Source organism: Cryptomeria japonica, chromosome 7, assembly GCF_030272615.1.
Source record: "Cryptomeria japonica chromosome 7, Sugi_1.0, whole genome shotgun sequence".
In the NCBI taxonomy this organism is placed as follows: Eukaryota; Viridiplantae; Streptophyta; class Pinopsida; order Cupressales; family Cupressaceae; genus Cryptomeria; species Cryptomeria japonica.
In genome coordinates this window covers 848,382,185-848,398,949 of record NC_081411.1, presented here as the reverse complement: position 1 = coordinate 848,398,949, position 16,765 = coordinate 848,382,185, and the positions used below count along the sequence as shown (strand labels likewise).

General features: G+C 35.8%; 1 protein-coding gene across 14 annotated transcripts in view; it reads left to right on the top strand.

The window, feature by feature from the left end:
• The window catches only part of LOC131074845 (probable E3 ubiquitin-protein ligase HIP1), a 59,953-nt gene extending 43,886 nt beyond the window's left edge, over positions 1 to 16,067 (top strand). For 10 of the 14 annotated variants that reach the window (XM_058011559.2, XM_058011558.2, XM_058011561.2 and 7 more), the window contains 3 exons: positions 14,768 to 14,866; positions 14,952 to 15,101; positions 15,384 to 16,067. In XM_058011559.2, coding sequence (XP_057867542.2) covers positions 14,768 to 14,866; positions 14,952 to 15,101; positions 15,384 to 15,515 — 381 coding nt within the window. In that variant the 3' untranslated portion in view covers positions 15,516 to 16,067. Of the gene's footprint in view, positions 1 to 14,767; positions 14,867 to 14,951; positions 15,102 to 15,383 lie in introns of those variants that run through there. The other 4 variants (XR_009113128.2, XR_009358407.1, XR_009113130.2 and 1 more) reach the window with 2 other exon arrangements.
• Positions 16,068 to 16,765: the final 698 nt, after the last annotated feature.

Sequence of the window (16,765 nt, the reverse complement as noted above, 5' to 3'; positions counted from 1 at the left end):
GTATGTTCCACCATGCCAAGAAGAAAAATATGCTTTTAGGATTGGAAAATAAAGTGTTCAACTCATAAAGTTAAGTCCAAAGAATGCTGCAAATGTCATTTAAGAGATGCCTTGTATATTGCAAATGCTGCACTCCTTTTTTATAACTCTTAATTCTTGTAACTTCTCATCACATTCCCCTTTTTCTGGGTCTTCATATTATTTTGGTGCACTTGATGCGTACTGCTGACCCAAGATCTTATTCAATGGGTCCTATTGAATGTCCTAACCTCGTTGCTCCCTTGCTATTGGTTCATGGCCCTTTGTGCCAATAACCAATCCGAGATATCTTTATATGACTATTGTCTTGTGCCCCTATGCTTTGATCCTTCTGCCCACTGTTATTTTTTCAGTCTTGAATGCCACAATTAAGCCCCAAGTTTAAAATGCATGGTGATCCTATTTTTGACATATTTCAAGCTAATGATAAGTAGAGATATTTGTTTGTGGTAATGGTGGCTCTTGCAAGCTGTTGGATCTCTCAATCTAATGGCTCATGGAGGGTATGGTTGGTTTTGTGCTTCTGGTGCCTTTGGCTTCCACCAATCATTTTGCATTCATCTTATGATTCATGAAGGTCCATATGGTAAATAAAGCTTTGTTGGCATCGGCTCCACTATTGGTCGGCTCCATTTAGTGGTGGGCCTCTTCTTTGTGAGGTGGGAATTCTAACAAGCTCCTTAATACAGTAACGGGTGTGATGTGCACATTGGATTTGGATTTCATGGCACTACCATGCAGCTTGTCCGATCTAACTCAATCAATGGTCAAGTATCATTCAAGTCTAGTCTTTGTAGCAACAAAAGATAGAATGTCACTGGTGGGTTTTCAAATTTTGAACGTATGTGGGATAAAGAATAGGGTTTGAAAGTTTTAATCCCACATGCATAAGATCGATGTAAATGGATAAAGGAGAAAGCTTACATGAATGATGTGAATGCCGATGCATATGTTTATGAAGATGGATGAATAATACTATTATTATTAAATATACAGATGATAAATGGTAAATGATAATAATATTATTAAATGATAAATGATAGTATAATAATATTATTAAATAGATAGATGGAGCATGGGATGATAATAATATAATAATGGATAAATGATAATAAAAATAATATTAATAGTGGCTAAATGATAATGATTTATAATGGTGCTAATGAATTAATGATAATATTAATAACAATAGATGGAATAGTGTGTGAGAATGAAATGGATCCACCCGGGATGAAAATCAATTAGGACGAAATTTTTTATGTGTCTACAGATTCTAATGGGGAATCCTTTAAGCTTTTAGCACAAAAATTTCCACTTATTGCTCCCACTCACTGCCTTGGTATTGCACTCTACCAGTGGATCTGGTGGCACACAGTGTTGTGACAGTATTGCATAGTCCACCCTCTGCCTTTTTCCTTCCAAAATTAATGTCTAGAAAGCAAATTGTTGTAGGGATTAACAATAAAGTGTTCTAAAAGACGTGAATACAGATCAGATTCAGTTTCTTCACCCATTGTGTTGAAAACCAAGAAACTTAGCAAATCTGTGTAGTTATTTAGCTTCCTAATATGGTCCAGGCTAAAACTTCACAATTGTTTGGCTGCACTTCTCCTTATTGCACTGCATGCTGGCGTTCTTGCAGTGTCTCCAACTTCTTCAAACAGATTAATCTTCAACCATTGTAATTACTTGTACACTGGTAGTACATTGAACGAGACATAAGAATTACATTGCAGAGTGGCTTTATACAAGTCCAAATAATTAAATGATAGCCCCTACAATCAAGGAACAACCTCACAACTAGTCAATCTACATGCGACAATATGCCAGTGATAGCACATAGCAAACAACTCACATGCATATAAATATTATAAAACAATTATACAACAAACTATTGTTGACATTATTTAATTAAGGTAATGTGGTGAAGCAATTTTTGTATAGGGATAATTTGCTATGGCTTATAATGCAAATCCAATATATTATTAGTGACATCTGATGAACCCAAGTTGTGAAGTCATTTTGGGACTTGCTTTCACTGGAAATGATAGTCCATTGCAAGTTAGAGCATCAATATATTATTAGTGACATCTGATGAACCCAAGTTGTGAAGTCATTTTGGGACTTGCTTTCAGTGGAAATGATAGTCCATTGCAAGTTAGAGCATGAATAGATTGAAATGTGATTGCTTCGATATTGAGGTATCTCTTCTTAAGGAAAGGATGATGCAAAGGTATCTATGGCAGCAGAAAAATATGAAAATTCTGGGTTACGGCTGTTCCAATAGAAATGAAATAGAAACAATATACAAGAGAAACATGGTACTGGAAAACATTTAGGCTAATACCATATTTTTCGAGTCAATTTTCATGTTTCCATATTTTATCAGTACAAGGAATCTAGTAAGAAACAAACCTTTGTAAAAATTAGCTAGACTTGCCAAAAATTTGTTCATTCCAAGTTAGAATTTATAGTTACCTGGGCCATTCTTCATATGTTAAAAACAACTTTTTTTTGGTAAGGTTGACTTGACAATGGTTATTGTTACTGTGGCGATTTGTTTCTTTGTTTTGTCAGTAAATATAGCTTCATCACCACTTGATTTCCATTCCCACATTTGATACAAGCTGCAGTGTGTACTATGAACAAGGAGAATTCTCATCATTTTTCAATCTAGAAGATCTTTTCAGCTTTCAGATTCCAGATATTTGGATTCAAGGGTCAATAAGTTACAATGTTTGCATACATATATTTATGTATAGATGCACATGAAGGCACACATACACGTGCATATATAAAAAATTAAAAATCATTGTGTCCCTTATGTTAAATCAGAAAGCTGATTCAATGACAAGCCATTTTTTCTTTGGCAGGTCCAATATTTATTAATAAGTGGCTTATCTAAAAATATTTCATAGCTGACTGAATTGCTCACCCATTTATATATTTACATAAAGAGAATCAGACAGATACATTACAAAACCATACACAAACTATTGTCTATCCACTGACCTGATAAACATGATTTGTATTCGGGAAGGGAACAAACCAAAGATAATTGTGTGAACTGTAATGCCATTAAAGATTAAGGGCTCTGTGTTCAGTTGTTCCTCATTTACCACTGTTTTCTTTTAAGTTCTCAAAAGGTAGGATTTTCTTTTAAGTGTGATTTTGGGACATTTTCGAAGAGAGCTTTAGGAGTGAACAAGATAAAAGGTTTAAAAATGCATGAAGATCGGTAGTGCAAATAATGCAATGATTATTTTAGTTGGAATACAAAGGTGCTTCTGAAACAAAGGAATTGCATATTCCATCTTTCTCAAAAAAAATATCATACAAGTAAGAGAACCTGAGATGTTTGACAGGTAATCTGGATCCTGTTACTGCTGTCCGGAAATGGAAGGTGCTGTAAGTATACATTTTCCTATGAAAAAAGTGGTATATGTACTTCAGGATAGAGTTTATGACAAAATAACATTGAGAGGGTGTTTGAAATAGTTGGCCAGTAGCAAAATAAGAGTCATGCATTGCTGCTAATAATGTATAGCCACTCATTGTTGGACATTAGTGACTTGAGGACTAGTAAGCAATAGGAACACAATATGTTAAAATTGCCAGCTTTTCTCATTGTTATCATGCATAGCTTTAAAGGAACACCCTTGTTGGCAAAGAAACATGTCTGATTTCAAACACCACCTAAACTTAAGTTGTATGGTAAATATTACTTTTAAGTGATTGATAGAGCATATGATCCAGCTTACAGTTTATTGAATTTATTTGTTTGGAAGGGAAGTCAGGATATTTTTCTCCGAGGAGAAGTTCCTTTATGCTTCACAAAACTAATGTAGACATCTTGAATTTTGGGATTTGGACATGTGAATTTTTTATCCATAAAATGGGTCCTTTATTATAGGCAAACAGATTATTTTATAGATATAATAATTGTTATAAAAGATGGTCTAAAAGTTCATATCAAACACTTTACCATCTTAATTAAATCTGAAACCGAAGTAGATTCCAAAGCTTTGTATGATATCATATCTCAGGATTTTCTTTGGAGTTCATATCCCAACACTTCACCAAAGATCTAGAGTAGGTGATTACTAAAGATGAAAACAAAACCATAAAATATTATTACTTCAAATTTCCCTTGCAGCTAAATGTACCATAGTCTTACAAATCATGGCAGCTAGTGGCCCTAATCTACCATCCTTCATGCTGCTGCCCTGGTAAAATGGCTTTTTAGAAGTTCAAAAAAATACTTTGAAGTGAACTTCTGGGTAAGGTTGAGTGTAGATGTGAATTACTCCAATGTGCCGGAAGTATGCATTTTTAACAAAAAGATGGGACCTGGATGTGGTTGATGTGAAGACATGGGCCCTGGTACTCCACATTTTGCTCGAGCCATCCTCCAAGAGGAAGTCTGTGATAACACAATATTTTGGACTTTGAGTCAAAGGGAATTTTCTCTTTCTGGATGTGACGTTGCAGCAGAAATGATCTTCAAAATGCAGTGGCAGATTTTGTTTAAGAAAGAAGTTGAAATGTGTAACAACTATTTTTGTCAGATGTTATTGGAAGATGTGCTATTTCATGTAGATGGGATTTGGGTGGTAGTAGCATTCAGTGTTTTTGTGCTGATATTTGGGACTCTCTTAATTCCTTTGGAGGGCAATTTTTTATCAATGCAAGGTATTTTGAGTGGTGTCACTTGGGTAGTCTATATCTGGTTGTTTGCTTCTTATAGAAAGATTTTTCTGGGTATTCATTTTCAGTAAGAGACATAATCCCAGCTATCTAGAATCAAGCAAAGCATAATTAATGTGATGAGGAGACTTAAGGAACTTACTGGAAGCTCAAATGCGGGGAGAAATTTATATTTGGCCCAAATGGAGAACTTTTTTAATGATATGATTCTAGCTAACTGGAAATGTCATGAGAATAGGACACCAAGACCCAAAACATGCAAGGCAAAGAAAGTTTGATGGAATAGACCTTTTTTGGTCATTTCATTCAATTTTTTTGGCTGACAGCTGTTTCTTCAAGGAATTTATCATTTCTACCTTGTGAGTAATGATCAGCCAATGGACCTAAAAGTTATCTAAAACTCAAAATCACAATTGAAAAATTAGCAGGTGGAAAAAAAACTCCTTTCAAAAATTATACAGGTCAAATTCTCTGTAGGAGTATGATTTTCTGCAACAATGGGCAAAAGGAGAAGCATGCACTTCTTTTGATTAGGTATTCCTGTATTTTGTCTTAACATTTATATCATAGTAGCCAAAAACCTCCAAGTTGAAAAAACCTGGTAATAGTGAAAGCTTCTATTTTTCCAGAGAATTAGTCAACCTTGACCCACATTTTTTTTAACTTTAGTCAATCTGAAATTGAAAATTACACACACACATATATATATGAAGCTTGATCTGCATGCTTTGGATGTTTGCTTGGAAAGCTATATTCTTGGTTTCTTCAATATAAAATACTCAAAACATTTCACATATTTTGTGCCACTTGATTTTATGAATACTGGTACCATGGTTTATATAAAATAGTTAGCACAACTATCAAGTTTAAGATAGAATAGAAAGATCTGAGCACTGGATTTAAAGATACCTGTCTTGTCTCTAAGTTCTAACAATTCTCCCAAAAACATGGGTTGGATGCAGTGGGAACACAACCTTGCGCACTTTAAATGATCTTTAAACGTAAGATAACCACATAGATGCTCGATTGCATTAAATCCCATTAGTGTGACTTTGTTGAGAATAGCTATTGTGGAGACAAATGTTTGGTGGATTTTTTTAGAGTGATTTTGGTACACTCTTTTTTGGGTGGGTGGTGGAGAATGTAACTTATATTAATTACTTTAGAGAATAAATGATTTACTGTTTAAATGAGGTGAACATTATGATTACAAAGATCAATCCCCACGTAGGCAAGGAAAGAAATTACCCAGGCCTGCCCCTCCATGGTTAAGAAAGCCAAATCTTGTCTAAAATGTTGCGACCCTGCTTACATAGAGTAGGGAGGTGTCTTCTTGAGAATTATCTTTGCAACTTGTTTTACTATGGAAGTAGATTTCTATCAACCTAATTGTATGCTATTTATTTGGCAGTTCTAACAATTGACTAGAAGGGGTCCTTGCCAAGAGAGGGACAGTATAAACCAAAATGGAAATTGAAATCTTCTCGTTACCATCTTTAAAACCTTCCAGCTGTAGAATACTTAATTAAGAGAAAGGTCAAACTTGGTGAATTGAACTGTCTTTCTTCAGTGTACATGTCCTTTGTCTTCATTTTGGAGAAGTTTCCAACTCTGCACTTCCTATTGTTCCAATGTGGATCTGCACTTTCTAATTGTAAGTTGAAAAGACAACTTTCAGAAATGATCTTACAAAGTTCTTGGAAAGCAGGTTTTCTTACTGACATCAATGCATAAGCTCTCTTAGGTTGCACCAAAAGTGCCACTACTCCATGGCTGTTCCTAGTATGTCCCAGGAAAAACAGACCTTCCTTGCCCACCTGCTTCCCAAAAGGAATGATAGAAGTCCATCTTGTCGATGCGGTGATTTGAAACTTCATATATATATCCTGCAGCTAATTCTCTAATATCCTTTGGGCCCATGAATTGACAATGGAGTGAATTGAAGGGAATTTTCTGAGAATACCAATTTATCTCAAAGCTGGAAGGGCTGGCTGAATCTTTTTAGATTTTATGTTGATTATACTATAATCCACTTCACTCAGGGATATTTCATATACTTGTGTGTTTGGAACCCTAAATGCTGCTTGATATCTTGGTAGTCTAGACATCTCAGGCAACTAGAAGAATTTATTTTCTCCCTGCTTTGACCATGTCTCTGGAAAAGCAATTCAAGCTTTACTTTGACAAAAAAATTGAGGATACATTTAATCAGCCTTTGAATGAGATGGCAGTCTTAGTTTATGATCCTTTTTTTGTAGACAGCTTGCATGTGTCCAATGCTATTTGTTGCAAGTTTCAGTCATCTATTCTCTTGTGGTCTCTTTTAAAGGTAAGAGATAAGACCAATTTTGGAAGGTGAGCTGACTACTGAGCTTTATACACCTGGACATGTTATCCTGTTCATATACATTTCATTCTTCATGTTACAACCCACTTAGATTTCTTGCCACAAAAAAAAATGATAAAATGGTGTGGAGTACAAGAGTATATGTCTTGACATCAATGCAGAGCTGAATGAACATTGAATAAATAAATAGAAAAATGGGGATAAGGGCACAGAAAGGAGGCAACAAGATAGACTATTTTGGCCAATCCAGTGAGCTCATCTCAGTACCACTATGTTGTTTCCAATTTTAAATTACTAAAAATATAAGTTAGTGGAATGACCTAGTCTAATATGATAAATGCCAAATCGTCTTCATCTTCATTTTTCAATCTTGCTTGTAAATGGTTTTATTGATGCATATCATTTCAAAAACTTATCTTCAATAAGATAAATTGACCATTTCTTAAGTTCTTGTCCCTGCTTATCTTCAATAAGATAAACATACCATTTTATATGTTCTTGCAAAACAGCCTTGTGTATATAACCAAGGAGTAAACTATTCAGGGAGAAAGCAAAAATCCTAACAATATGCTACATTTCTAACACTTGTTACATTATTCGATATATGTTAATATATTTATTATGTCTAATATATCTAACAACCCCTTAATGTATAAATCAATTCCAAGAATCAGATTTTTAGGCATTACATCAACTATCCAATTCTTGCGCAGAACCAGACAGAATGTGAGGTGAATAGAATCTGATGACGAACTTAATCAATGGTGAATATTGCTGCTAAGGTAACGAATATTGCCAAAGGTCCCTATAGCCACCAATTCTCCTCATTGAAGTACATGGGTAACTAGCTGCTGGAACCACTGAGTAAACTAGATACTGGTGCTGAATACTAGGTTTACAAGCTTCACATTGTGGCATATTTATGTCATCTAATGTCAATGTGACATTCTTCACATGCTTGTTGTCAGAGTGATCAATTCTGACACCAAATATATTATGATATCCAGGGACAACTTGATGGTATCATACACTCTGCAAGGGTCCACATGTCAAATCTCTTGAACATCTAATGCCTGACATTATCCAACCTTTTGGCTTATCGTGGAACATCTATCGCACACCATAACTATGTGATCTATGCCCCTATGACCCACTCCAAGATTGAATTTCTGGAGTTGCACCTTGAATGACCATTCTGACCTGGATGGGACAGTCGGTGCTCAAATGGGTCCACCATCCCCCCTTTTGCAGCAGGTCATCCTCCAAGAAATTCAAATGATGAAAGTCAGTCCCAACGCTAATGATCCATGGTCAATTTTCCTTACTGAACACCATTAAGCCAATACTCTTTATCTTGTGTGTCACTAGCATTTGTCCCCCATTGGGCACACCAAAAATCTTCCATTGGATGTTTTGTGATATTGACCCGGTATTAGCCTTACAATACATGAAGTATTTGACTCGTTTAGCTTCTCAAGGTCAATTCATCACTTTTCCTGCCAACATTTACCTGAATCTATGCTCACAAAAGATGAATTACTACAACCATTTCACGACTGAAGGTCATGTCACTATTCTCCGAGCAATCTTGGAAATGCTTGCAAGGACTGGACATTATTTTTCAGGAAAACATGCCCATCAATCCCATCTGTCGATTATGAGATAACTCAATTTTGGCATACAACTGAGCTTTGCTAAGATGTAACCACTTTTGTCACAAAATCTCTGGAATATTTCCAGCTAAGATGTAACCACTTTTGTCACAAAATCTCTGGAATATTTCCAGCTACACCCATATTCCCGATCATACATTTGCCATTGTGAACATACCATAGCATCTCTTAGAGTAAAAGAAAGAACACAATTTTACACTCTCACCACCTCATGGCAGTTGCAATTTGGTGATGTAAGACACATCTATTGGTGATCAGAATCAACTTCAAGTTACTTATACAGCTACTTGATTTCCACCTCCTCTTTGGTGTGATATTCTCAAGATCAAATTTCATGATCTTGTTTCAATTTTAAGATGACATTTATCTATTAAATTTTGTAAAATTGTGGTACTTTAAGAAGGAATGAAGCTATCGGATGTGGTTTCTATTGGTAGTCAAAGGTTCAGGCTTTATCTTTGCAAGTTTCTAACTTCAATATTCTTTGCCCCATCATTCCTTTGCTCGCAGTGATCAAAATCCAACTGTCAAGCATTTAATGGTTTGATGTTTGGCTTTTCTTTTGAATTGCAATATATTTTGGTTTTGAGTTTTTGGTCCATTCTTAAGAGGAATTCTACCTATAGAATTGCCGTTCCCATTGAGATGTGCCATTCTAGTTCTAAACATCTGTTTGTTTGGGTTATATATATAATTTCTTGCATAAAGTGCTCTGGATGCTCTTACAGTGAACTATGCTACCTAACTAAACATATGGTCTTTTGTGTCCTTCAAATTCTATGGATGTATTCTAATCTTTTGGGTTTCATCGTTAGAGGCGACCTAATCAGATATGTTTGTGTTGATCCAATAGAATTTACGTTTATATGCTGTTATAGCTTGCACTAATTTACATTAAGAGAACTAAGGAGAGCAGCTCGGTTAGCAATTTCATGAAGCTGCAATCAGACCTATGGAAGAGGTATATTATGGTACAGCACTTTGTTTCCTCAAAATAATGGTTATTTTTTGTTTTCTGGACACACATTGGGAGCTTTTTTTTCATTATCAAATACACAATTTAGTTGTTTTATAACCTCCAAATGGCCATATTGTGCAAATGTTAAGTTTATTGTTAGCAGTACACTTGGGTTAATATACAAAAGAAAGTGACGATGGTTGCCTTTGTACGATATAGATCCATTTAAGTAGAATTCTTATTTTTGAGCTCCTATCATCTTCCAATCTTGAGTTGATAGGATTCTTGATGAAGACCCTGAGTGATATAACAAGCATTCTTACAAATTTAATGTCTTTGCTAGGATTCATAAATTACATGGTGATTATTGGGAGAATTTCTAAACTTTTTACAGAACTGTTTTGAGTCATGGAATGGAGCAGAGTCTCCTCTTTATCATTTTGTTGAATTCTTAAGAAGACGAGATTGAACAATAGCCACAGAAAGTAGATGAGAAAGGTACTCAAAGTGCAGTTAAGTTGACCCACAAAATTTTTTCACACTGATAATAAATATCAACAAAATTGGATGATCAGCTTTTAAGTCATTAAAAGTATATGGCAGGAGGAGCTAGAATCAGAGTTCGAGAAACCTAGATAAATGAGAAGGATTCCTTTCTATTATTTAAAGGGTAACTGTAAACCCAAACGCATCATGACTCTAAAAGACACCTGTTGTTATCATTCAAAAGGTGAAAGACATGTCAATGAAATCATCCATGACCACCTTCCTAAATCTGTTTTCTTTTCTGTTGGGATGTAATAGAGAAGCTACTAAAAGCTCTCAAATAGGCGATCTCAAGAGAAAAATTGCTTGAGATAACTTTTATTTTTAGAGCCTTGGAGAACAAGGAACTAGAGATGGCACTCTACCAAACATAGATTTGATGTCAGTATGTTATAAGAGGAGAATACTGTATACAGTTAAACTTGAGCAGTTAATAGTTGAGCTGTGCATTTGTCAGAAGATACAAGCAAGCATATGATACAGTTGCTAAAAAGACAAACAAACAACTACACATTCTAATCAAAACAGTATATCGAAAAAGAATCCATGGTTGTTATGTTCAGAATACATAAAGAAAACTATTCTGGCATAGCAGCAACACAGAATAGAATTCATTGATATTAAAACCACCAAATTCTGTAGCATCTCCCCAAGAAAAAACCTTATTCAGCCTTTAAACTCTAACCCCAGAAAAGAACCAAAAATCTCTCCTCAAAAAGGAGAAAATAACCCAAAATAGGACAGTCGAAACAGACAAAATGGCAGCGACAGTTACAAGCCTTAAATGGGAGCACTAAAAAAAGAAATGCAGGAAACTGACAGATATGTCAGTCTGGAGTCTCATCAGTTATATTATCTTCCCCATCTTTTTGAAATGTCTGAACATCCTAGTTCAGAAGTGCAGGAAAACATCACCACCAATATGAGGAAACAGACCTATCGATAGACCTGTCACCAAGGTAGTCTCTTGGGATTCCTTGACACAATTTTGAACCATTACCAAAATCTCCAACCTTGGTCTTCTTGTGGAGAGGAGTCCAGTGTTAATTCCACCATTCAGTTGGACCAATAAAACTAAGCAAAGTCCTTAAAGTAGAATCTTCAGAAACATCATTAATAGACATGAAATCTTTTCGTTATTCCAATCACACTTCACATCACTACTGTGAAACTGAGTTACATAGTCACTCTTCACCATATTTCTGATCACATCCAAGGCAGATTTTTCATGATCATGCTCATATCCCTGCAATTCACTATTCATTTCAATTACATCACAATCAACTGAAATTTCATCATCTACCTTTTATACTTAACCAATAATTGTAATTTCATCATTTACCTTAACAAATAATTTTAATTTCATCATCTACCTTTTATACTTCACCGATAATTGTATTAGTTGAATTTCGTTGTAGCTCTGTCTCAAAATTTGGTAGAACTTCACTCTCCAAATAATTTGTCTCCTTTGCTTTGAATTCTACCTTTGATTCCCTTCTTGGCTGATTTTCACCTTCTCGTCAAGTTCAAATCTAGCTTCTATTAGTAGTGACAAAGCTACCACTTCAAATGCTTCTTCCTCTTTCCATGGCTTTAAGAAAGTTTTCGTTCCTTCATGCTGGACCTTAAGTATTATTTTTACCTTGATGGATTGCATTCCAGTCATATTTCCATGGCCTGCCCAACAACATATAACATGCATCTATTGACACCACATCTCAGAGCACTTCATCCTCATATGGACCAATTTTGAAAGCAACAAGATAAGACTTATCCTCAAGTACACTAAGAGTCTTCTTTAACCAAGAAATCTTCTAGGGGTTAGCTTTTGGAATGCAAGAAAGCTGTAATTTATCAACCATTTTTGTACTTACTAGATTGTTAGTAGATCAACCATCTATGGTCACCTTGCATGCTTTGTCCTTGCATTTGCATTTTGTTTGGAAGATGCTCTTCTTCTTCCAATCAGCTTCGAGAGTTTTTTTGTCTCCAGATATTAAGGTTCTTCTCAACATCAGGTTCTCGCCTGTCTCAGTTTCTGCTTCATCTAACCAGGGTTTTTCTTCTTCTTGGGCTACCATCACCCTTTTGGGGTTTTGAGGGCAATCTATAGCCTTGTGGACCACCTGTTTGGGGTTTTGAGGGCAATCTATATCCTTCTGGGCTTCATCACAAATAAACCACTTCAAGTGCCTTAGCTCTTCCAATGGTGGTTGTCCACGTCCTCTATCTCTAAAGCTTCCCCTTCTAAAGTCAACCTTCACATTCTTACCTTCTTCTAGCTCTTCACTCATGGTTGATTCTAAGGAAACCTCTTTCCCTTTGCTTTGATAGCTTTCACCTCTTTTACTTATTATTTTGTTTTTCCAATCAGCCTTCAAGGCATATTTATATGCTTCATTTAGAGTAGGAACTTTCACCAATGCAAGTCCATCTTGAAGTTGAAATTCAAGTCCATTAACATACTGGGTTGCCGTGTGTCCTTCACCCTCTTGAATATCTATTCGAATTTGAAGCCTTCAATATACGTCTACACTGGTTGATCCATTTGTACTAAATTTGAAATTCTTTAAACAATTTTTGTTGGTAATCAGAGGGCAAAAATTGTGCTTTCAGATGTTTCAGCATCTTAGGCCAATGTAAATATTTACTTTTCCTTGTCTTCTTTCCAAACTATGCACATTTTCCCTCCATAGGGCTGCATATGACTTCAAGTTGGAAGCAGTAATCTTTACTTCATCTTCATCTATATGTTCCATCTCAAAGCACTACTCCAAGTCTTGGACCCAATCTAAAAATGCATCCAGGTTGAGTTCACCCTTTAAATCAGAAATATCGATGTTTATCTTTAGAACTCTGTTTTGTCAATGCCTCAATAAGCCTCTCCATAGGATCTGATATGCATTCACCAAGTTCTCTGGTTCCTCTTCAAACTTATCCAATTTTAATCTTGCCTCAAGGGTCTGTACTTTTTGAAGCAATTCACCAATGTTCCTTTGAGGGCCTGTGTTCCTCCTGCCCCGTCACCCCTAATTGATGTGGACTCCTATCTGGGCCATCTTCATCTATGCGTTCCATCTCAAAGCACTATTCCAAGTCTTGGACCCAATCTAAAAACGCATCCAGGCTGAGTTCGCCCTTAAAATCAGAAATATCGATGTTTATATTTAGAACTCTGTTTTGTCAATGCCTCAATAAGCCTCCTCATAGGATCTGATATGCATTCACCAAGTTCTCTGGTTCCTCTTCAAACTCATCCAATTTTAATCTTGCCTCAAGGGTCTCTACTTTTTGAAGCAATTCACCAGTGTTCCTTTGAGGGCCTGTGTTCCTCCTGCCCCTTTGCCCCTAATTGATGTGGACTCCTATCTGGGCCATCACGGTTTGCTCCGACACCAAAACTGATGCAGATTAGACCTCTGCCCCCTACAAACAATTCTCCAAAATGCTGTTCAGCACCTGTGTAAGAATCTCATAGCACAGAGCTGCTAAAAAATTATGCAAACCACTACACATTCTAATCAAAACAGTGTATAGAAAAAGAATCCATGGTCATTATCTTCAGAATACATAAAGAAAACTATACTGGAATAGCAGCAACAAAGAAGAGAATTCATTGATATTAAAACCACTGAATTCTGTAGCGTCTCTGCAAGAAAAAACTTTATTCAGCCTTTAATATATACCCCCTGAAAAGAACCAAAAAACTCTCCTCAAAAAGGAGAAAACAACCCAAAATAGGACTGTCAAAACAGACAAAATGGAAGCGACAGTTACAATTCTTAAAAGGGAGCACTTAAAAAAAGAAATGCTGGAAACTGACAGATATGTCAGTCTGGAGAATCATCGGTTACATTAGTTCCATTGAAAGTATTTGTATATCTCTAAAGGACTAAGATTTCATATTCATGACATCTTATCAGATGAGCACTAATGTTGATCTTTATATAGGTACCTACTCTTTGTGTGTTCTCCAGATCATTATCATCATCTCGTTCTAGTTTGGAGATGACAGAAATTTGTCTATTCAAATCTCTTGATCTTTGATGTTACAAATTTCTGAATTCTAATATATGAAGAAAATTATAGTTTGTGAACAAGCAGTACCTACTATAAGCAGTTCTGGGTTATAGTTTGCTGACATATGAAACATTTTATGTTTTATGGGGTTAATTGAATCCTGAAACTAGCACAATGATGAATTTGAGATTTATAACCCTAAAATAATGAAGTTAAAATTGTGTAGGTGGAAATTATGCAGGGACTTGGTTCCAATGGAACGATTTATAGCCAGACTATGTTTAGCTCTCACCCTTTTGACATGCCAATGCTATATCTATGATATTTAACTGAATATAACCTTTTCACGGGCAGGACTCTACAAACTTATAATAATATGGCATTTGCAAGATTCTATTGACTATTTTACTGTTTGCACAAATTAAATTGCTACTTTGTCTCTTTTTGTAAAATTCAATATTGACATATTCTTTGCAGGATGTCCTGCTATTTGATCAGTCAGCATTCTATGGTGCTATTGACTTGCATGATCAGCATAGAGACATGCGATTAGATGTGGATAATATGACTTATGAGGTAATATCCTCGAGCATTTTTGTGGGGATTTTTGTGCCTTCTGTACCAAAGCTTCTAGCTAAGTTGGTTATTTTTTCTGTGGCAGGAATTACTAGCTTTGGAGGAACGGATTGGAAATGTGAATACAGGAATAACTGAAGAATCTACCTTAAAGTGTCTGAAGATAAGAACGTATTCCTCCAGCAAAAAATTATCTGATCCAGATGAAACCTCACAAAAATGCAGTATATGTCAGGTAAGACCATGTGCATATTTATGCACTATTAACTTATTGTGGCAGCACTCTTCTACGTGTTGCAATTCTTATATTTTGTGATCAGTTATGATCACCGTTGTATGTTGCCTCGTTAATGTCAAGGAACGGTCCACAATAACATTATAACGGGAAATGTCAATTATTTTTTTAACTTCAAAGATCCAAATGTTGGGAGGGATATATCTTTAGTCCTGTAATAATCTGTGTATAAAATCTTTACTTTGCCCTAGATTATAAATAATTGGTTTATATTGGCTGTAGGAAGAATATGAGGACGATGAGGAGCTTGGGACTCTGGAATGTGGACATGATCACCATACCGAGTGCATCAAGAAATGGCTTTTGCAGAAAAATGAATGTCCCATCTGTAAGGCATCAGCTTTGAAGGCCTAATTGAGGGAAAATATGGTGGGCTTTCTGTAGTCAGAGCCATATAATTTTCTAACCATTGTTATCATTCTTTTATAGCATGATAGTTTCATTGTAATACACCAAATGTTGGTGGTGTTCATGCATGATTTTATTGCCCTTTTGGACATTGTACAGTTAGGGAGTGATTTGTCGAGTTAACTCTGTCCATTCTGACAAGTCAAATTTCCAGCTAACACAGAGTTTCCGAGATTCGGAAATTTGGGAATGTCAGCAATGTAAATTTGTGTTCGAATCGTTCAGTTGTTGATTTGCTGAGTTAAGTCTGTCCATCCTGGCAAGACAAAACTCTCAGTGTCTAGCTAACCCAGAGTTTCTGAGCTTTAGAATTTTGGGGATGTCACGGCAATGTAAATTTGTTCCCAAATATTGTTCAGTTGTTGCATTCCATAGTTACAAAGTCAATACTGGCAGTGACTAATCAACCCAGGCTTTCTGGCTTGTGAAAATCTGGGATTCTTCAACGTCAGACATGTAAATATTTGTTCAATTTAATTCAAAGCATTTATTTTGGAATGCCCGCACGTTTACTTGCTTAAATATATGGACCTGATGTTATTCAGGGAAAGCTTTATTTTGAATATCCATGACTTGTTTCCGTAATAGTAACCATATTAAAATTCTCCTCATAGTTACTTGTGGAGGTCATCTTGAAAACGCAAGGGTAAAACCTACAATAATTAAAATTCCTATGAAAGACTTCAATGCCTAGACACAAATGCATGATTGGGTTGGACTTGGGTTATTACCCCATTAGTTAAAAGTGTGAGAGACAAAAGTGTCTTGTATAACACATTATATGATAAGCTTCCCCTACGTGGAAAGCAAGAGGGCGAAAAGTCTACAGCAGTTAAGTTCATCGCTCGTTTCCCTACTAGGAAATGCTTAGAGGTGCTTGTGTGCCTGCATGGAGAGGCCCTTTCTTTGACGTAGTAGTCTTGCAATTATAATCCCCCGTCTTTTGAAACTTACGGTGATATAGGAAATGGTTTTTGTAACATTGGTTAATCCGTGATATCTTACTCATTCTGAGTCCATGATGTTCACAGAGAAGATCGCAAAGCAAACATTTTCAACTTATTTTTTGTGAATATACCAGTTTGTTTCTACTTATATATTGGAGATTCGTCAAATACATCATTTGAATGATCTCTTTACAGTACACTCGCTGCCAAATTTTCAGAGATGCAGTACTTGCGTGAGAAACTGGTCAT